General features: G+C 35.1%; 1 protein-coding gene and 1 long non-coding RNA gene across 2 annotated transcripts in view; one reads left to right on the top strand and one right to left on the bottom strand.

The window, feature by feature from the left end:
• Nucleotides 1–1,109: 1,109 nt before the first annotated feature.
• On the top strand, nt 1,110–18,667 carry RPF1 (ribosome production factor 1 homolog (S. cerevisiae)). Its single transcript, XM_012661130.1, has 9 exons — nt 1,110–1,361; nt 2,772–2,828; nt 5,120–5,200; nt 11,813–11,908; nt 12,488–12,641; nt 16,507–16,589; nt 17,015–17,196; nt 17,380–17,506; nt 18,442–18,667. Exons 1-9 carry the CDS (start codon nt 1,134–1,136, stop codon nt 18,481–18,483), a joined length of 1,050 nt encoding a protein of 349 aa, XP_012516584.1. The 5' UTR covers nt 1,110–1,133; the 3' UTR covers nt 18,484–18,667.
• An 808-nt stretch (nt 18,668–19,475) lies between these two features.
• LOC105823863 overlaps nt 19,476–22,717 on the bottom strand; it is a 17,781-nt gene continuing 14,539 nt past the window's right edge. The window contains exon 3 of the long non-coding RNA XR_001138171.1: nt 19,476–19,707. This is a non-coding gene — a long non-coding RNA (uncharacterized LOC105823863). The remainder of the gene's footprint in view (nt 19,708–22,717) is intronic.

The following is a 22,717-nucleotide window of genomic DNA, read 5'->3' as shown; positions in this document are numbered from 1 at the left end:
TGACAACACCAATTAGATCACTAACTAGTGTCTCAAACTTAACATTTCCAAAACTGAAATCTTGATCTTACCTCTCAAATTTGCTTCACCTGAAGTCTTTCCCATTTCAACTGATGGTAACTCCATCCTTCCAGTCACTCAGGTCAAAAGTCTTGGAATCATCTTTGATTCCTCTCTTTTTTTCATGCCCTCTATTCAATGGTCAGCAACCTTACCTTCCAGAAGAATCGGATCACTTCCTAACCACCTCCACTAGACCTACCCTGGTTCAAACCACTATTATTTCTTCTCTCCTTTCACACCTGGCTCCCATAGTGTCTTCTCAAAAGAAGAATCTGAGTGATGCTTTTAAAAATGTAAGACAGATCATATCATTCTTTTTGTCAAAATCCTATGAGATCTACACTTCATGTAAAAACCAAAGTCCTTACAAAACCCTACATGACCTATCCAATCTTAACCCTTCTCTTCCTTCTTTACTCTCCTTTCTCATCTGACTCTTGGTCTCCATCCACGGTGTTTTCCTGAACACACCACGCTTGCTACTGACTAGGAGCCTTGAAGCTGGCTGTTTTCCTTTGCCGGATGGCTCTTCTCCTAGATAACCAGCTTTTCTGAAAATAACAGCTCCTCCCTTAGATAACGGCATAATTTATCCCATTACCTCCTTCAAATCTTGGCTCAATGTAACTTTTTCAATGAAGCCTACTCTGAGAATCCTATTTAAAATTGCAATGTGACCTTCTACCTTCTCTTTATCTTCTTTTACCCTATTCTATTTTTCCCGTACCATATAACACTTTATAGCTCACCACAAAATTTATTTTTGTGCTCGTTTTAGATTTCTCTCCAGTAAAATGTATGCTAAATAGGGCAAGAATTCTTTTGTTTCATAATTTTGAGGGCTGGGGTCTTAGCAGATGCTGTGAGTCCTAGAACTCATTTCACTGTTCATACAACTTGGCAAGCCGCCTAAACTTCCCTCAAGCTTCAGGTTTAGCTCCTTCTAACTGACTAAACTCATGAATCTGTTTACAGCGTAAGAACTTCGCGACCCCGGAAGTAAAAGCTTAAGGAAGGCGTCAGAGGTGAAGGTTATTTCCGTTTCCGTACAGACGCAAGGAGCCAACACCATGGCGAAGTCAGGGAATAAGAGCGGCGGCAGCGGAAAGAAAAGCCTGAAACGGAAAGCCGCTACCGAAGAACTTCAGGAGTCTGCAGTGGCTGAGCATGAGGCGACAGAAAGCGGGGTCCAACCCCCGAAAACGGCTGCCTTTCCCCCAGGCTTCAGTATTTCGGAGATTAAAAACAAACAGCGGCGACACTTAATGTTCACGCGGTGGAAACAGCAGCAGCGGAAGGTAAGCGAAGAGGCGGTTGGGCGCATGCGCGGGGCTGTCGGCGCTTGGCAAAGGAGCGCGCAAATGTGGTGGTCCGTCGGGCCCAAAGTGCTTGCGGTGGTTTTACGCAAGGGTGACGCCGCGGCTCAAGTGTCCTGGTCCCCTTGCCCTGTTTTGGAAACTCAGGTTCAGCCTTTTGCCTGAGCGACAACGTGGAGGCTCCCCTTCCTTGAAAACTTCTAAAGCCAGAAGTCCTGCTCTCCTAGTAGTTAAATTACCTAGTAGTTAAAATTACCCCTTATTGGCCTAGACGGTCACTTTGGTCAGTCTACCTAGCGTTGGTCTAATATAGGCAATACATAATAAATCCAAAGTATCGCTTCTTTGATTCCTGGAGCAACTCTTACCAATATTAGTACTGTAAGAGTTAGTACTGTAAGAGTTTCTAGTAGTTGTATTTGTGCTCCATAGCCGTATCCTCATACTGTTCGGGAGGTAAGCATAAACCGAAACTTAACGACACGGCAAGGTTACAGTTCTCATTTGTGGTTAAATTGCAATTGGAAGAAAGCATTTGCTTATTCTTGCACAACATAGAAGTTTACACATAATATTCTTTTTATTTGCCTGCGTCCTCTTACTATCCTTTTTGAGGCCCGGGACTGATGCTTTTTCATCATCCTGCCAAGGTGCTATTGGAGTCCATACAAGCGATATCTAACCCATTCTGGTGTGCAAGTATGGGGGAGGGATGCCCTAGAAGACTTCTTGGGGCTATGATTTTTAATCTGAGACTTGATGGAGTGAGGGTCGGTAGGTGCTGGAAAAAAATAATATTTATTTTCTATTGTGTGTCTAGCATTCTGTCTAGATGTAAATTGATAATTGAATAATCCTAACCAACCTTGTAAGTTCTTACTAGTTCTAAACACATATTTTGATTATAAAATATGTGAATAACTAGAGACAGTTTTATTGGAAACAACTTGAAAACTCATCTTCTATTTCTCCTTACTTTTAGTGCTTTTCAAGAGAAGAAATCAGCATAACCATGGTCTTCTTTAAGATGCAACCAGTTAGGCAAAACAACACAACAAAACCTGTTAACTTGTTTAGATATACATTTTGTACTTTCATTAATTTAATTTGAGGCTTTATAGTAAAAGATAAAGCTAGTGAAGTTTAATGCTCACTTAATACTCAAATTGTCGAATTTAGATTTTTTTGAAGGGGTAAGATCTTTGTTAAATCTGATTAATTGGCCAGTTTATTTGGCTTACAGTAATTTAGATATAAAAACCTATGTCCAGATTTTTAAAAGATTACAAGGATTGCCCAGTTTAAATATTCATAGCATTAGTAATTTGTAGTTTTGTTATGTATTTGTGATATAACTACTGGTTTTTCAATATTCTTTTTTTAACCCTTTAGGAAAAGTTGGCAGCTAAGAAAAGACTTAAAAAAGAGAGAGAGGCTCTTGGTGATAAAGTAAGTAAAATTTTTAGCCATCTTCTTTCTGTCTTATATTAAGGAATGTGTCCTGATATTTATATTGAATTACTTTCTTTTAAAATTTTATTATGAAATATTTCAGATGTATAAAAACCTGCAAAAATAATATAACAAAACCCTTACTATCCTTTACCCAGCTGAAGAAATAATGCATTAGCAAATAATGTTGGAAGCCCCATGTCTGCTTCTTCCTGATTGCTTTTACCTCCAGAGATAACCACTCATGTGAAATTGTTGTTTATTTTTTCTATGCATTTATTTTTTACCTTTACTATGCATTATTGTATACTTGCACAGTAAACACAGTGGTGGTGTTGTGCATGTAACTTCATGTGTTTGAGAGGCAGAGAAACCTCTCCCTGACTTTGGGAATGGGGAAGCTTCCCAAGTTAGGCCTGGAGCAGGAGCTCTTGTGAGTTGAAGCAAAGGCTCTTTGTCAGGCAAGGCTGGGGAAAGGCAGGACAGAGCCTCTTCTGGAGTAGGATAGAGGTATGTGTATGTAAGAATGAGAGCTGTGAAGAGTGAGAATGAGCCTGTGAAGGCTGAAAATGGGGAGTGGGAGGAGGATGAGACACTTGGATGGATTATAGCAAAGAAAAGAGTAGAGAATGAATCAAGAAAGGATTTGGCTATTTTTGTGATATTGGTAAGAAGTCAAATCTGTTGAAAAACTTTTTTTTTTGGAAACAGGGTCTTGCTTTGTTACCCAGGCTAGAGTGCAGTGGCAGCATCATAGCTCACTGCAACCTCAAACTCCTGGGCTCAAGGGATCCTCCTGCCTCAGCCTCCCAAAGTAGCTGGGACTACAAGTGCGCACCACTGTGACGCCTGGCTAATTTTTCCATTTTTTGTAGACACAGTCTTACTATGTTGTTCAGACTGGTCTTGAACTCCTGACCTAAAGCAATCCCCCCGCCTTGGCCTCCCAAAGTGCTAGGATTACAGGCATGAGCTACTGTGCCCATCCTTCTATTGAAAAATTTAAAAAGAACTATTAAATACTCCTAGATTATTGCACAGGTAAGTTATTTTCATTTATAGTTACTCATAAGTTATGATTTATAGTTGCAAAATTTTAAAAACACAACTCTCCACACTCCCATCTCTTAAGATAAGGGTACCAAATAAGGATAAGGGTTCTTGAGGAAGGGAAAAAACACAAAGATTGTATACAAACTAAACACACTACTTTTTCGTGAGTTCTTTTAATAGTATTGGGTTAAACCATTTGAAATTGTCAATATTAGACTGTTTTAACTGCAAAATCTTGATGTGTCAAGTAATGTCAGTCTCTTTTTAACTCCAGTAATCAGTCAATTATAGCAAATTAATATGCTGATCACCATATGAAAATATCACCATTCTTGTTTTTGGACTCTAAGATGACTTCCTATAACTACCTCGTTTAAAAGATTACTTAAAACTTAATATTTATTTCATACAGTAATAGAAAAATTAAATCCTAAATAGTTTGTCAGCTTATGTCTTCATATCTCTACTAGTATCTATATATTGAATTACTTTTAGTTAGTGTGTTCTTCTAATTCTGTGTTCCAGCTCCTTAACAGTTCATTTACATAATTTTTGGGTCTGAGCTGAGTATGCATGATTGTTGATTCTAACAGTATGGCACAAATGTGGACATGCCATAATGTATGTACCCTGTTGTGGGACTTTGCCCTGTTTCTTTTCGTTATGAATAGTGATATTACTTATTTCTTTGTATAAATTTCCCCCCTCCTTAACATTCCTTACCATAAATCCCCTAAAGTAGAATTACTAGGTCAGTGGATAGACTTTTGTTATATATTTCTTTATTTTTTTAATTTTTAAAATTTTTTGTTATTACCTACCCCAACCTGAGAATTGTTACATATTTCTGAATAGCTTTCTGGACATAGTGAAACAAAGTCACATACATGATACTTTTGTAATTTTTTCCTTTTTTTTAAAATACCGTTTGATATTTTTCTCCTTGGTAGTAATTGTGACTCCTATTTCTTCTCTGTGTTACATCTCTCTGGTTTTAAGCTATTCCATTGATTGTTAGCCATTCTACTAGTATGTGTGTGTTTCTGCTTAGACTGTTAAAAGGCCTCTTATTCAGTATTGTTATTAGGATTTATGTAGTAGTAGCAGTGGGTTGATAGGAGGAACAGATTTGAGTTTTTGGGTTATTTGTACATTTCTGTTATTTTACTCCAACAGTAATGTAAAATAATTAATGTAGAATGCTTCTAAAATGTAATCCTTTCTCTTTTATTTAGGCTCCACCAAAGCCTATACCCAAGACCATTGATAACCAGCGAGTGTATGATGAAACCATAGTAGACCCTAATGATGAAGAGGTAATGTTAGAAGTCTTAAATGAATTTGAATGATCACACTTGATAAATTATGTGTTCATGTTTAATTTAAAATGCTCACTGGTAAAGTTGTATAATGGAGTTATTCGGCTACCATGTTGTCATATTATCCTATTATTTGGTAGATTATATCATAATTAAATTTTATGATTTGTGATTATTTCATAATCAAGATAATTATTCCATTAGATTATTTCATAATTGAACTTCCCAATAATGCTATAGAAAAATGTAGTACATTTGTCATTTAATCTCCAAATAGTACTTTTAATATTTTAAAAGAATTCCTCATACTATAGACTTGTAGTATTTGTTAGACATTTTGATACCTAAGGATAACATTGATGGTATTTTTTGTATCCTCATGAAACTCTTGATTTCAAGATCTTGCACTTTGCATGTTCTATTTAAATAGTTTGCAACAGTGCAGTGAGAGAATCAAGGTTTAAATGCTTTGTATATTTTTTAAATTTTTTTAAAGGAAACTTGGTTTTGTAATGTTTGCTTGCTTTCAAACAGTGATGCTATCAACATTCTTTCAATATCTCTTGGTGTAGTCATTCACTGATTCAGTCTTTCAGTAAATGTTTGCCTGCTATCTGTTTAAGGGACTTGGGATCCATTAGTGCACAAAATACTCTGTCACACTCACACATGCACACACACACACACACACACACACACACACTTTCTGCCCACTCAAAGCTTACATCCTAGGGAGACAAACGATAAACATGATAAAATAAATAAATGAGACAAATATTAGCAGGTGATAGATTACTAAAGTGAAATAGTAGAAAAGATTCAGGACTACCTGGAGTAGAAAGAGAGAGGGTTTACAATTTTATGTATATAGATGTCTTTGGGTGTGGCTATGTGTGTATGCATTTTAATTTTATTTATTTTGACATAATTTCAGACTTAGTAGAAAAGTAGGAATTGTGTATACCCTTCACCCAAATTTCCTAAATATTACCTCTGAAATGCTTGACAGTAAGGGCAGACATGATGCCCTTTATTCCTATATGCTTGAGTGTGTTTTACCTAAAAACAAATTTTTTTATAAGTACAGCACAGTTATCAAAATCAGACAATTAAGATTTATACAATATTATCATCTGGTCTGTAGATATTATCAGATGTTACCAGTTGTCCCAATAATGTCCTTTTTAGCATAAGAAAAGTCCCAGGTAATATATTCCTTTGTAATAACTCTTTAACCTCCTTTAATTTGGACCAAGTCTTCCGTTATTCAATGTTTACTTTTATGACATTGAGATTTTTTGAAGAGTACAAATCAGATATTCTGTAGAATGTACCTTAATATGAGTTTGTCTGATGTTTCCTCTGATTATATTTAGTTTATATACTTTTGACAGGAATGCAGGTTAAGTATCCCTTATCCAAAATGCTTGGGACTAGAAGTGTTTTGGATTTTGAATGTTTTCAGAATGAGATATTTTGAGGATGGGATCCAAGTCTAAACATGAAATTTATTTATGTTTCATATACACCTTATACACATTGCCTGAAGGTAATTTTTATGTGATATTTTTAATAAATTTTGTGCATGAAACAAAGTTTTGATTGCGACTCATCACAGGAAGTCAGGTGTGGAATTTTCTACTTGTGGTATATCAGTGCTCAAAAAATTTTGAATTTTGGAGCATTTCAGATTTTCACATCCCTTTGTAATTAATAAGTATTTTGAGGGAATATATTTTGAAATTATGTAAATGAATGTTACTCCTCAAATTTTCACTCAAGATTTTGCAATTGCAAATAATTGTTTTCAGTCTAATATGTGAGCAGTTGTGTCTCAGTGTAGTTTTAATTTGCAGTTCTCTTGTTTTGAATGAGGTTGAACATCTTTTCATATACTTTTTTTCCCCCAATCAGTTGTTTGTGTCTCTCACAGATTTTTCTGTTGGGTAGGATTGTGATCTTATGTAGAATGGTCAAGGAGGCTTCATTGAGAAGATGACCTTTCAGCAAAGGATGTGAGGAAGTTAGCCATTTTTGGACAAAAAGAACTCCAGGATGAGGGACCACTCAGTGCAGAAGCTCTAAGGCAGGAGTGTGCTTAATATGCTTTTGAAAAGTAACAAGGAGGCCAGTTGTGACTGAAATTAAACGAGCAAGGGGAGTATTGTAGAAGAGGTGCTAGGAAAGTATGGAGAAGGGGAAAAACCAGATAAGTGACTTTATTGGCCATGTGAGGACTTTGGTTTTATACTGAGTAGAATGAGGAGCCGTTGGATGGTTTTGAATAGAAGAATGATGTGATCATAAAAATAATTGGCTGCTGTACTGAGATTGTATTATAATTGGAGACGTAAGCAGACTAGTTAGGAAGCTTACAAAAAGAAATCGACAAATCTTCCATTAAAAGAGATACTCACATTTAAACAATAATGAAAGCAGCACATTTTTTGGGTAATGATATTCTAACTAGTAGCTTCTCTAAATTCATTTCTAATAATTTGAATATTGTTTTCATTTTTCTGTTTAGATAATCATTTCTTTGATAGCTTTCTTATTTCAGTCCACTAACAGTTTATTCTTTACACCACTTTCATACTGATTAGAACCTCCAGCATAATGTCAAATAAATAGAAAAAGCAGTAGTGACATGTTTGCCATGTTTTGATTTTAAAAAGAATACTTCTAATGTATCATTATTAACATTCTGTGTCACTAGTGGTAGATTCTCCATGTAAGTTAAGGAAATTCTATTTATTCTTATGCTGATTTTTATTTTGTTTTATCATGAATTAATGTAGAATGTTATCAGATGTTTTTGTTTTTTCTGGGAATATTGAGGTGACTATGTGGTTTTTCTCCTATATTGTATTAATGTAGTAAATGACCTCTACAGATTTTCTAATGTTAAATCTCTTGAGATGAATCCAGTTTGGTTATGATGTTTTATCTTTTTTTACACATTGTTTTGGTTTGTTAATACTTTGGTTAGAATTAATGTATATCTGTGTTCACGAGTGAGACTATAGTAATGTCCCCTTTTCATTCCTACTGTTATTTATTTGGGCTTTTTCTCTTAATTAGTTTTCACCAGAGATGTTATCTATTATATTTTGTTAGTCTTTTCAAAGTACTTTTTTCTTTGATTCTATCGAATCTTTGTTTTCTAATTCATTTATATCTCCTTTTATCTTTATTATTTCCTTCTACTTTGAATTTATTGTTTTTGTGTATTGATTTGCTCATTTTTTATCTTTTCTAATATGAATAGTTAAGGCCACAAAATCCTTCAAAGGACCACTGATGGTATATCCCACAAATTTTAAAATGTGCTGCTTTCATTATTGCTTAAATGTGAATATCTCTTTTTATGGAAGATTTGTCAATTTCTTTTTGTAATTTCATTAGTTTTTTTGCTTGTTGTATTTTTTTATTTCATTAGTTTTCCCCCTATCTTTATAATGTTTTTCTTCTGCTTACCTTGGGTTTCATTTGCTCTTTTTTTTCCCCTCCTAGCTTTTTTTCCTAGATGGAACTTTTTCATTTTTTCTAACATAAGCATTTAAAGTGCTGGTTGTCCCCCTATGCACTGCTTTAACCACAGCACATAGTTTTGATTTTTTGTGTATGTTTTTGTTTTCCAGTGTGTTCACATATTTTCTTATTTCTCCTGTGATTTCTTCTTTGGCTTATCAGTTATTAAGTATGTTGTTTAATCTCCAAATATTTAAGGATTTTCCAGGTTTCTTTCTTGCTGTTGATTCGATGTTGTGGTTGTGGAGCATACTTTATTATCAGTCCTTTTCAATTAAAGAGACTTGTATGTTTTAGTATATGGTCTGTTCTGGAGAATGTTCTGTGAAGCCCTTGAAAGCATGTATTCTACTGTTTTGAGATGGGGTTATGTATGTGAGAGTTGGTTCAAGTTGGGTGACAGTGTTCTTCTGTATTCTTTCTGAAATTCTATTCAGTTATATCGGTTACTGAGAGAGGAGTATTGAAATCTCCACGTACATTTGTTGAATTGTCAGTTTCTTCCATTCCTTTCAGTTTTTGCTTCATGTCTTTTAGGAGTTCTTTTGTTTAGTGCATATACAATTATAATTATATTGTTACACATAATTGAATAATTATAATTACATCTTCCTGATGTATTGGCCCTTGATCCAATACAAAATGTCTCATCTAGCAATATGTCTTTTCTTAATGTGTATTTTGTCTAATACATACATAACCACTTAAAAAGTGTCACTTATAAACAGCATATGGTTGAATCTTGTTTTTATTTAGTCTCACAATTAACGTTTAATGTTATTTATTGATGTAGTTCAATTTACATCTCCCATTTGGCTTTTTCTCTCAAAATTTCGTACATCTTTATTTTTCCTCTGTTCATTTTTGCTTTCTTTTGTATTAAATATTTTTCTAGTATGCCATTTTAATTCCTCTTGATTTTTTTAAGCTTTATTTTTCTTAGTTGCTCTAGGAATTACAACATGCATCTTCAATTTATTACAGTCTACTTCAAATAAATGCTCACACAATTCTGGTAAAATATAGCAAATTTATACTAGTATAGCTTCATTTCCTCCACCCTTGTTTGTGCTGTTAATGTCATATATACATCTGTCTATGTTATAAACCTAGTGTAATTACTTCTTTAAACAATCTCATGTTTTTAAAAGAAATTAACAGTGTACATACACATACACACACACACACAGTCTTTTATGTTTATCTGCATGTTTACCATTTACAGTGTTCTTTTTTCCATCCTCTGGATCTGAGTTACGATCTGGTGTCATTTTCTTTCAGCTTATAGGAGTTTCTTTAGGTATTATGTTTGTTTTTATAGCGGATTTTTTTCATTTATTTCTTATTTGTATATATGCATGAGGTACAAGTGCAGTTTTGCTACATTGGTATATTGCGTTATGGTGAAATCAAGATATAGCAGATTTAATTGCAGCTAATAATCTCAGTTTTTGTTTATCTGAAAATGTACTTATTTTGCCTTCGTTTTTAAAAGATAATTTTACAGAATGTAAAATTCTTCTTGACGTTTCTTTCTTTTTAGTACTCTGAATATATCATTTCACTGCATTTTAACCTTTATTATTTCCACTAATCATTATTTCCTACACTTTCTCTTATTTCCTTCAATATTTTCTGTCTTTGGCTTTTGGCAGTTTGGCTTTGAGGCATTTAGGTGTTCTTTCTTTTTATCCTACTTGGGATTTATAGAGCTTCTTGGATCTGTAAATTAATGTTTTTCATCAGATTTGGGGTGTTTTCAGCCCTTATTTCTTCAATTTTTTCCCCCCTTTCTTTCTCTGGTCTCCTCCTGGGACTCCCTTTATACATACTATAGAAACATTTGACATTGTCCTATGAGTTTCCCAGCTTTGCTCCATTTTCTATGATTGTTTTCTCTATATCTTCTTCAGATTGGATAATATTAGTCTGTTTTCAAATTCATTGATCTGTCATTTCAGATCTGCCATAAGCCTGTGTTTTCCTTTAAATCCTTGGATATATTTATTATAGTGGCTTTGAAGTCTGCTAAATTTGACATCTAAACCCATTCAGCTACTGTTGACCAATTTTTTTTTTCTGATTGAGTCATACTCTGATTTCTTTGCATATCTAATAATTTTTTGGTTGAAAACTGAACATTTTAGACAATATATTGCAGTAACTCTGGATTCTGTTTTATTTTGTAAGGGCTGTTGGTTTTTTATTTTGGTAATTTGCCTGGACTTAAACTGTAGAATCTGTCTACCCCATAGTAGCACTGTGTCTCTGTCCAGTTTTGGGGGGTTTTTTTAACCTGTTCCCTAATCATTGCCTCTGCGTTTGTGTGGCTTAATGGTCAACCAGTGATTAGGCAGAGGTTATGTTGAGACACCTTGAGCAGCCCCTAAAACATACATACCTTCTGCCATCTGAGCTGTTTGTGGGTTGAGGAATACATTCAAGGTTGCAGCCAGTTCTCAAGTCTCCCTTGCCTTTCAGTGCTCACTGAGTTCTTCCCCCACACATGTGTAAGGTTAGCTGTCAGCCAGGGATTTGTGGAGATTATCTCAGCCACTCTATGGCTTTTTCACTTCCAGAGCATTCCTTTAAATTTCTGGCTGGTCTACACTAACCTTGAACTGGGTCTGCAGCATTGGACTGGCAAAGCTGCGGGTCTTCACACTCTCCGCCCGCCCCACCACTAATTCCCTCCCTCCCCCAGTCCTGACCCAGCGTGCCACCTCTGAATCCAAGACTGCTGGTTCTTACCTACCATTAGGCCTGGAGTTGGTAAAGTTATTGTTTCTACCAAATAAGGTGATGGGGAAAATGAAAGTAGCTCAAGAATAAGCACATTTCAATTTGTACCCTGAAATGATTTTTGACAGATTTATTCACTTCTATACTTGCGTTCTACAAAGGGAAAATCACCCAACTTCTTTGTGTTGCCATTAATGTCAGTCCTTCCTAGTCCTTCTTTAAATCCCTTATCAGCTAGGTAGTCAGTGTTCAATAGTGCTGCTGAAACTACTTTTAAAATTTTGGCCCAGAAGATTATTTGTTTTATGTAAAATTATCTCTCTTTTCTGTTCTCAGGTTGCTTATGATGAAGCTACAGATGAATTTGCTTCTTACTTCAACAGGCAGACTTCTCCCAAGATTCTCATCACAACATCAGATAGGCCTCATGGGGTAAACACATCAATTAGTGTAGTTCTTGAATTCTTAATTTTCTTACTTCTGTTTACTCTGTTCAGAAGAGTTAGTTAATTGGCCTAGATAATTCCTATGAGTAAGCTAAATAAAATGTAGTGCTGGTGATGTTATGTAGAATCACTAAGCATAGTTCTTTAGAATAGGGTTTTTCAACCTTACTTAGCACTAGTAACATTTAGGGCTGGATAATTCTTGGATATGGTAAGCTATCCTGTTCATTACCAGATGTTTAGTAGCATCCCTGGCCTCTGTTCATTAGATGCCAGTAGCAACCACACACCATCATTAACACCAGTCAACCATCAAAAATGTCTCCAGACAGTTCGAAATGTCCCCTGGTGGAGCAAAATCATCTCCTATTGAGAACTACTGCTTTAGGATGATCAGCCTTTGAGAAAAGATGAAACACTGTTCAGATTTCATTCTTTTCCCAGTGTTGCTTTCTATTAATAACACTGCCTTATAATAATCATTATTTCTTTCCTTATGAATATATACCACATAAAATTTTTATTCTTTTTTACTTTTGAGAATTTTTGTTATTTTGTTTTACAGAGAACAGTACGACTCTGTGAACAGCTCTCCACAGTTATACCAAACTCACATGTTTATTACAGAAGAGGACTGGCTCTGAAAAAAATTATTCCACAGTGCATCTCAAGAGATTTCACAGATCTGATTGTTGTTAATGAAGATCGTAAAACTCCAAGTATCCTTTGGTTTTTTTAAGACAATTTTCCTGTCCCCTTCCTCACCCTCTTTTAAAATATATTTTAAAAAACAAGGAAATATTCCCTGTAACTTTCAGCAAATACTTTTTTGGGGCCAAAAAATTACATATCTCTATCTAAAATTCTGTAAACTGATTTTTCCTTTATATTCAGCAAACATTGATCAGGCACATGGTAAGACATTGTTTTAATCCTTACTAAAAGATTCAGAGATAAAACAAGAGACATCCTTCAGGGAATTCACAGTTGGAGTAGACATGTAAACTAACAAAATATAGTGTGGATGGTACAATTAAAGAAAGAAATACGGAATATAGTGGAAACCCTGTGACTGGTAAACTCTGGGGATATCAGGGAGAAAAGACTTCACAGAGAAAGAGGTACTTACATTGTGTCTAGCTGGATGAGAGTGAATGAGGGGAATAAGGCAGAGGAAGAATGCTCAGTGCAGAGGGATGACATTTACAAAGATAGAGGCATGAAAAGGCTGACCCAGTTGGGGATCTGCATAGAATGTGGTATGGCTAGATTTTACATTTCCAGAGGTGGTATCACAGGATTATGTTTTCGAGGTAGAGATTTGAGCCTATATTTTATATTTGTTCCAATCTAAAACTTTTTCTGGGGGTCTCAGATCTGAGGCGAATATGTCACCTGAACCTATAGTATTTTATCCTGTTTTAAAATAAGAGATCATATAAAGGATGTGTAGGTTTATTTTTGTTAGCTATTGTTTTACTTATTTTTTATTTTTTTTTTATTTCAGGGTATTGTGAGGGTATAAACTGTAGTCTAGTGGCTTTGGATCAGGGCAGATATGATGTCAAATACAGACTCCAGTAGTTGCAAGTTTTGTGACATTAGTCAAGTTTCTTAGCCACTCAGTTTCCTCATTTTTTAAATACAGGAAGTAATACCTGTCTTTAGGGTTCTCACAACAATCACAAAATGTATTATGTTTCTAAGGCATGGTGCACAGCTTGCAGTAGGCATTTTAATAAATGTGCTATAGGGGGAAGCATGGAAGCTTTATCTGTACAGACCTACATCCTCTATTTGTTATTTCTATATGGAGAACTGTTTGGCATTTGAGGTAGGGTAATTCTTGCTGCTATACTCTTGGCAGCTTGTAAGATGTTTTGCATTCAGGCACTAAATACTAGTAATGCCTCAGTCATCCTGACAAACAAAATGCCTCTATACATTTCCAGATGTGGGCAGTTGCCCACCAAGGGCTTATGCGTAAGTGCAGCCCCACTCCAGAATATCTCCTGTTGCCTAGATCTGGAAGTTCAGCTAATTTCCTTGTCCCTCCTCATCCTCTTCCTTATTACTGAAATAGGCATGACTCTTGTTTTGCATGCTTTATGTTAGGAGTTAGCAATAATAGAAATAAAGTTTCTTGGAGGGAGGGACGGAGAAGGAAGTAAAAAAGAAAGCTTCTTGTGCAGTGCAGGTACTCAGGAAAGGAAGGTATTTAGAAACTGATAGTTTGAATTTTGTGCTTTGCTTTTGACAAACCACAGTTTAGTGGGAATGTTCTAGAAAGGATTCAAGACTTGATTTGGGTTGGAAGAAAGTACTTTTACATCACCTAGTCCCTTAATATTTTGTAATTTTCTCAATGTACAAATGATACTTTGCATATTGAAAAAATATTCAGTGTGCAAAAGAAATACTTTTGGCAGCTGGGCATGGTGACTTGCACCTGTAACCCCAGCTACTCAGGAGGCTGAGGTGGGAGGATCACTTAAGGCCAGGAGTTTGAGCAGTGTGGAAAACACAGTGAGAGCCCATCTCCTAAAAAAAATAATAAGTTTAAGAAAAAAATACTTTGGGCTGTATTTCATTAATTTGAACCCGTGGTGAATCTTTAAATATAGAAGGGAAAAAATTCAAATGTTTGCTGATAATCTGCAATGTGGTAGGCACTAATACCTGTCAGAAACAGATCTAAGGGTTAATGGATTAGTTGGGAAGAAAGGCATTTTCATGACTATAACTCAAATAAGCGACCAGTGCTTTGGTAAGTAACAGTGAGAGCTGTTACTTTACAGCTTTACAAATACTTTACAAATATTTACAGTATACTTTATATACTGTAATATACTTTACAAAGTATAAAATACTTTACAAATATTTACAGTAAATATTTAGAGCTTAATTCTGACTGTAAATAGAGGTAACATTTGAAGTGGGCCTTAAAGGGATGAGTGAAATATCACAGGTATTTGAAATAGCATGAGCAAAAAATGCACAATAGGATAAACATATGTCATATATAAGATTGTGTGAGTATTTACCAATTAGGGAACAGTTTTGGTGGGGGTACAGGGAAGATAGGGAAGTTTGTAGCCACTTATGAGTGTTGTACTGATGTCTTGATTCTGTAGATGAGTCTGTGATGATAGAATAGTGTGAAATTAGCCACAGCTGTCAAGACTGTGAAGTTATCTAGTTTTTCACTAAGCACATGAGAAACTATGGTACAGATACAGTGACTCAGCTAAGGCCCATAGCTCATTACTTATAGAACCAAGGCCTAAATCCAGACTTGATTTACAGTCTATATTAGAAGATGTACTTGAAACGGTGAGAGAGAGGAAGTCAAATACTGTTTTAATAAGCTAGGTGGGAAAGCACAAGGACCTCAGTGGAGACACTAACAGGGTAAAGAGGATGCTGTTGAAGCGAAGAACTGTTAAGGGTAAAAGCAGTAAGATTTGGTGGGAGAGGGGGAAGTTGAAGATAATCATAACTTCTAATCTGGATGAATGAGAGTGTTGGTGACATTATAAAAAGATGGCAACATCTGTTTTGTAAGATTCATGGTTGTGTGCAGATAGACTTGAAACAGTCTGATTCTGACCTCCATTTAAGGTTCAGTTGTTGATTCAGATGAACTGTTATGTTTGCAAGTTTTTCTTAAACTAATTTAAAGAGCATAATATAAATTGAAAGCCCTGTTTATTGCCATTAATTCTGTCTCCTTGTAATGCCGTGGAACAGCAGCCAAAAACCATTCATTGAAAAGTAAGGGTGTAATAGGTTAGCTTAAAGCCAAGCTGTGCTACAAAGACTTAAGGAACATTATATACATAGTAATCTAAGTTAGCTGCACCCAGGACTTTTGGAGCCCTTGGGCTACTAACCCTGCTTACTATAATAAAGTTTTTACATTTCATTTGCAGTTTAGAATGTCTAGCATAATTCTCTGTTTGTGGTAGATAGTAAGTGGTTACTAATTACTTGGTTGATCATAATTTATGACACAGTCCTAAGAGTAAGGGCTTATCTCTTGAGGAAATACTAATAACCTTGATTTCAAGAAGAGGACTTAGGAGTCTCTGGTCTTATGGGATGATATTCAAAGCTGACAGCATATCCTGACCATATAAATGTATAAAAGTGGCACTTCTGGGTTACAATTTTAGAACATGGAGGTAAACTTATATTCTGTTGACAATGCTACATTTTTCTAGAATCCCATTCTGGCTTATTCCTGCTAGAGTAGTGGCCAGTTAAATAGCTTTTTTCACCTACTTTAGGGTGCCTCAAGATACCCTATTGAGGGAGATGACAAGCTATTTATTATAAAAAGAGGAGAACTACACTAAGTTAATCAGTTTTCTTGGGAGATTTGGGTTGATTGACGTGTTTTGAGTTTTTGGTATGGTAGGAAAACTTCAGTTAACCCAGAGCAATGTGTGCACCACCCCCACCCCCAACCTTTTCACTTAACTATAAATTGTAGGGGCCTTTGGACATGCGGAAAACCAGTTATTTAAACAATTGGATTTAGATTACAGAGTTCGATGTCTTTTTCTTAACCTTTGTGAACAGATGGACTTATTTTGAGTCATTTGCCAAATGGGCCAACTGCTCATTTTAAAATGAGCAGTGTTCGTCTTCGTAAAGAAATTAAGGTAGGTTTTATGCATTCCTTGACTGGTATTGATTCCTCATAGTATTTGATTAGTAGATGCTCTTATAGATCAAATAAATGATTTTAGTAATGGCATTTCTGTTATTAATTAGAGCAGTAATTTTATCAATGTTGACAGTTTTCTTGTGAGATTCTGATTGAGTTATGGCCTACAGGCAATAGCCCTCGTTACTATGAAGCATGTTGATTTTCAAAGTAGGACTTTCCTTTAGTTGCATTCACTGCATATTAAAATAATTTTAGATACATCTTATTTCATGGGTTTGATAAGCCATCTGTAGGAGTTTGTCATAAAGAAAACTAAATTTTTCAGATTTGTCACATAAATTCTAATACTTGAAATTGAATTATTGTTTTGCCAGTTATCTTTGATTCACTGTTGGTATTCTTCATTTTGTTTCCTAGAGAAGAGGTAAGGACCCCACAGAACACATACCTGAAATAATTCTGAATAATTTTACAACACGGCTGGGTCACTCAGTTGGACGTATGTTTGCATCTCTCTTTCCTCATAATCCTCAGTTTATTGGAAGGCAGGTTGCCACATTCCATAATCAGCGAGATTATATCTTCTTTAGATTTCATAGGTGAGGCACTTTAACTCCTTGGATTTTGATTTCATTCATGAAATACATTTTCAACATGAACCTGTTTTCTAATGTAACAAGTATTGTAGAGGAGAAAATAAATTATCTTTTGAACCCTGTCATGTTAAATAACAGTTGGGTTCATTCAGACTAATTTCCTCATTAACTCTTTTGTCTTTAAAGGTACATATTCAAGAGTGAAAAGAAAGTGGGAATTCAGGAACTTGGACCATGTTTTACCTTAAAATTAAGATCTCTTCAGAAAGGAACCTTTGATTCTAAGTACGGAGAGTATGAATGGATCCATAAGGTATGTGCTTATTGTTTCAAAAAACCATTTAAGGGACAGGTATCCTTAATCCTAGCACTTTGGGAGGCTGAGGCGGGGGGATGGCTTGAGGCCAGGAGTTTGAGACCAGCCTAAGCAACATGGTAAGACCTTGTCTCTACTAAAAATAGAAAAAAATTACCCAGGCATGGTGTGCGCACCTGTAGTCCCAGCTAATTGTGAAGCTGAGGCAGGAGGATCGCTTGAGCCCAGGAGTTTGAGGTTGCAGTGAGCTATTAATACGATGATGCCACTGCACTCCAACCAGGGCAACAGAGTGAGACCTTGTCTTCTCCCCCGCCCCACCAAAAAAAAGTATGGAATAAGAAGGAAACCATGCACTCTAAATTTTGCATGTTTAGACCTTAAGTTATGCTTCTGAATTTCTTGCCCTATAAGCTAGAAAGAACTGTGTGATACAGTATCTGGGACTGGTGATTAACTCTGGTTTATTTGAGGTATCTTAAAGATCAGTGGTTCTCAAAGTGGGACCAACACCATCACCTAGGAACCTATTAGGAGTGAAAATTCTTAGGCCACAGACCTACTCCATCAGTAACTTAGAGGGCGGGGCCCAGTAATCTGTTTATTACATGATTCTACTGCATGTTTCCTGAGAACTATTGCTATAGAGGTTTGGAGATCTTCTTAAAGTCATAAATGAAAACCTCAGTATTACAAAACATTCTTTTCTATCTAGCAGTACTTAACATTTTTACTCTAAAATCACACACACACAGAAGAGTAACCACCAACACCTTTTATATTAGACCTGAGACTGACTACTCAGGGTCTCAGAGCCAAACCCAGAGTTTTTCAGCACTAGTGTTACCTATAAAGATCTAAGGAAGTTAATTTTTACTTTTACCTGAATTTTTCATTAATTTTCTTTTCTCCCCTCCCCTTCTAATTTTCAGCCCCGGGAAATGGATACAAGTAGAAGAAAATTCCATTTATAAACTGCTGAGGGAATAGTATTAGATTTTGCTAAACAGACTGTCTTGAACTTGGTAAATTATTTTTAACAGAACAACCTTTTCAAAATGTATTTACTGATTTCATAAACCTTCTTTCATATCTGGACAAATTACCAAATGTCATGGTATGTTTATGTAGCAAATATAAATAAAAGTCATTTTGGTGACAGTTTGGGTTTCCTAAAACTTAACTCTGTTATTTTTGGTAATTGTGAATAATTTAAGTTGGAATCAAGATTCAAATTAACTTTTCCATTTGCATTTTCATAGATCATAGGGGCTGGAGAGAGATAAAATGCTTGGTAAATACTGGGTAACCCTTTATACCAGGTTAATCTTGGATACCCAGTGTCTGGCACATAGTCTTAACTTAAATTGGGGGCCAGGTTTCTGGGATGTTTTAATATTCCCTTAAGCCTCTCAGAAGGGTAAAAAAAAATTTAAAGCAAAATGTATTACCAGGACTTGAAGCAAAGTTGCAAATTACTGAAGCTAATATTTAGTTCCTGGTGTTTTTTGTATTTTTTTGTCTTGTCTCCCATGTACCTCATTATATAGTGCTTCAAATCAGGCCTTGTCTCAAGTTCTGAAGTTTTTCTTATATCTTCTAATGGAATTCTTAATTGCAGTCTTTTCTCTACTACTGTCCTTGTTAGGAGAGCCATCTATTAGGAAATAACTAACTTTTAGGGATAACTAATAATACCCCTATGCAAAGGAGTTTATTTGAAATATTTATTATTAAAACAAAGTTAACCCTGTAAATGACTCACAGATAGAAACTGTAGAACTTAACAGCCTCCTCTTGACCTTAAAAGAGTAAAGGTTTACAACTTACCTTTAATTCTCTAGCAGGCCTGCAAATGTATGGCAGTAAAGTCACATGAGAATAGTGGAACAAACACAAAAACCATAACCCATTCAGGTGTTCAAACAGATTAATACATAGTGTATTTAAGCCAATAAGGAAGCAAAAAACTTTTATACTAAGTATTTTATTGTCTGCAGCCACCAGTGTATATAAAACAATTCCCCTTGTGAAATAGAAGTTCATGAAAATTCAGAGAGGTAGATGTTAAGTACTGACAAAAGTAGAAGTTTGCATATTATGGCACATGTATTGTTATAAGGATAAGCTTTTGTACAGGCTTCAGATTTAGTTGGTTCTTGAATATTCACCAGTTCATAAGAAGTGGTTTGGGAAACCTGAAATGGAAAAAAAAAAAAGGTGAATTAGGGTAAAGTATCAAAGAAAATAGTTTTTAAAACTTTTTTCATGAATAATTAACAATTATCCTTGTTTTTGTATTTCTCAGTTTTTAATAAATTGCTTAGGTACTTTGCCTATTTTTCTGAAAAACAATATATCTTGTATTACTTTTAGGGTATTCATTCAAATGTCAGTTTATAAAGCGCTTTCAATTAAACTAAGCCTGTTTCCTTATCTATATTTAAAGAGCAGATAGATCACAGGATTTTTAAGAAAGAATGAGAAAAAGGTGGGAAATGCCTATGGTGTGTTAACAGTAAAATCTACCTTTCTCTTAATTTTCACAACCATTCTGAAAGTATGTATCATTCTGCTTTACAAATAAAAAAGACTTACAGATTAACTTGCTAAGATTACTCCCAAAATGCACTTGTATCATAGTAAGAAAGGTTAACATAAAACTCTTAAGTGAAGAAAAAGCCGAACATCTCTAGAAAAATAAGCAGAAGAGTATTTAGGAGAGCAGTTGGGCAGTATCTAGTAAAGTAGAAGATGCAACACTTCTATTTACCTGGATAAACCTATACACAGAGAAACATGAAACACAAGCATTACAATGTCAGGATAAGTTACCTATATAGAAAGGTGGAAGAAGTATGAACTGTTTTATTTCTTTTTAAAAAATTAACAATGTGAAACATTTAATTCAGGATAGTAGATACATGCTTCATCTTTGTACTTACTTTGAAAATGAGATATTTCATAACAAATATGTTTAAGAGGCATAAACAGAATCATGAAAAGCACATGAAAAATGGTTAACCTCACTTAAAATAGTAGCTAAGTTTGTTGGGCAAGGGCTCAGGGATAAAGCACTCATGGTCCAGGTGGAAGACTAAAGTATTATCCTGGCAGGGGTTACCAAGTACAGTATTGTTAAAATTTTAAATCTTCATTCCTTGCTGACTAACTTGTATAAATTTATCTTAAGAAAACAGAGGTAAAGTATACATATAGATACCAAGGACTCATTGTAGCCTCAAATTTGGAAACTAAAATATTCAAGAGTATAATTAAGTTATAGTACAGCCATCGATATCATCTTGTTTACAAAGATATTTAATGAAATATGAAAATTCATTAAGTGTTTTAAAACACTGTGAGCTTTATTTTTTAAAAATAAAAATATTTTTGTGGCATCCATTGTAGCATTTTTTAAAAATGTTTCATATAAAAGCTACCTTAATTTTACACGTGTTTCCCCATTGTAAATAAGCCTGTCTTCCTATCTAGGTTTTTGCTGCATATATGTTCTAATGATTAACTACTTTTGCATCTTTTAATCCTGTATTATTCTTCAACCTTGTATAAAAGGGGGAAAATTGAAAAGCTGGAATCTCAAAAAAGATTAAAAATAAAAACATTTTTCTTAAAAGGAAATTACAATCTGTTAAAAGCGGTTATTTCTAGGTGTGCTGATCATGGTAATTTCTATTTTTCTTGTAATGCCTGTTGCTAAATCACCTATGCTAAATTTTTAAAATTACAAAAACCTTATAATTTTTAAAAGCTACATTTATGAGTACGTAAAAACTCCAAGGTAGATTTTGTACAATCATGCCGCTCAATGTGATCAGCATTAGTACAATACGGGGGACTGTAAGAAATGTAGGTTCTAGGGCCTTACCTCCGACCTGCTAAACTGGAATTTGCATTTTAACAAAGTGATTTGTAGATACAGTCAAGTTTGAGAAGAAATGTTTTAATACTCAAATATTCTTTCCCTAGTCCAAATTGCTTCAAATCACAATATCCACAAAGCTGTTTTCTTAAACTGCTAGGATTAAGAGCCATTATTTTACTTCGAAATCTGGGTTCTTCATCCCAGCCGTATCTGTAGACTCCTGTGAAATAAAACTACTCATAGCTGCCCAGGATTCTTAACAGTGTTTTATTCAAATGAAAATAAACTCCTGTGTAAACAATTAAGAACTGATGTTAAAAAAGAATCGTTAATAAACTATAAAAATAAGAAACTTCCAGCCAGGCGCGGTGGCTCACGCCTGTAATCCTAGCTATCTGGGAGGCCGAGGCGGGCGCATTGTTTGAGCTCAGTTCGAAACCAGCCTGAGCAAGAGCAAGACCCTGTCTCTACTAAAAATAGAAAGAAATTAATCGGACAACTAAAAAAAATATATAGAAAAAATTAGCTGGGCATGGTGGCTCATGTCTGTAGTCCCAGCTACTCGGGAGGCTGAGGCAGTAGGATCGCTTGAGCCCAGGAGTCTGAGGTTGCTGTGAGCTAGGATGACGCCACGGCACTCTAGCCTGGGCAAAAGAGTGAGACTCTGTCTCAAAAAAAAAATAAGAAACTTCCAAAAACTGCCATTTGGAATTAAATGAATATTGCCAGAAGCAAGGAAATAATAAACTGTTAAAATATGAAGGTGCTAGACTTAAAAAGAATTACTTCCCCATGTGCACCTTTACACACATGACACCTGTTACTCATGTGTACTCCCCCTAGTATTTCAAAAAACTTAAACCCTCTTAACCAACGATTGTATTTACTGGAAACATGTATTTATACACAGACTTCCTGGATACTCCCAAGTTTACAAAGCTTAATTAGGGAGGGCACAACCATTTAACAAGGTATTTTGGAAGCAGCTTCCTGGACTTTGTAGAGTGAGAATGCTAGTAAATGTGTATGTGTGCCATATACAAAATCCTTTTTTTGTAAAGCACTATTTAAGTTTGCTTCTCATAGGTCAATACTATTGAGTACATTTCCAAAGTAAAGTACTAAGAATTTATAAAAGGTAGCACCCTTGAGTTACATTTTAAATTATCCAAAGCTTGTTTATGATCCTGTCTCTTTTGGATTAACATAACATTTTTGCACACATGATATGTAATCTGTAAGGTACAAATTAATATGCTGATGCATACTTTAATAAAAAGCCAGCAGGTCTTTAGTTTCTTAATTCTCTGAAATTCAATCCA

Source organism: Propithecus coquereli, unplaced genomic scaffold (assembly GCF_000956105.1).
Source record: "Propithecus coquereli isolate 6110/MARCELLA unplaced genomic scaffold, Pcoq_1.0 Scaffold7, whole genome shotgun sequence".
Lineage (NCBI taxonomy): Eukaryota > Metazoa > Chordata > Mammalia > Primates > Indriidae > Propithecus > Propithecus coquereli.
The sequence above is the reverse complement of the archived record's forward strand: the minus strand, read 5'-3'. Positions and strand labels throughout refer to the sequence as shown.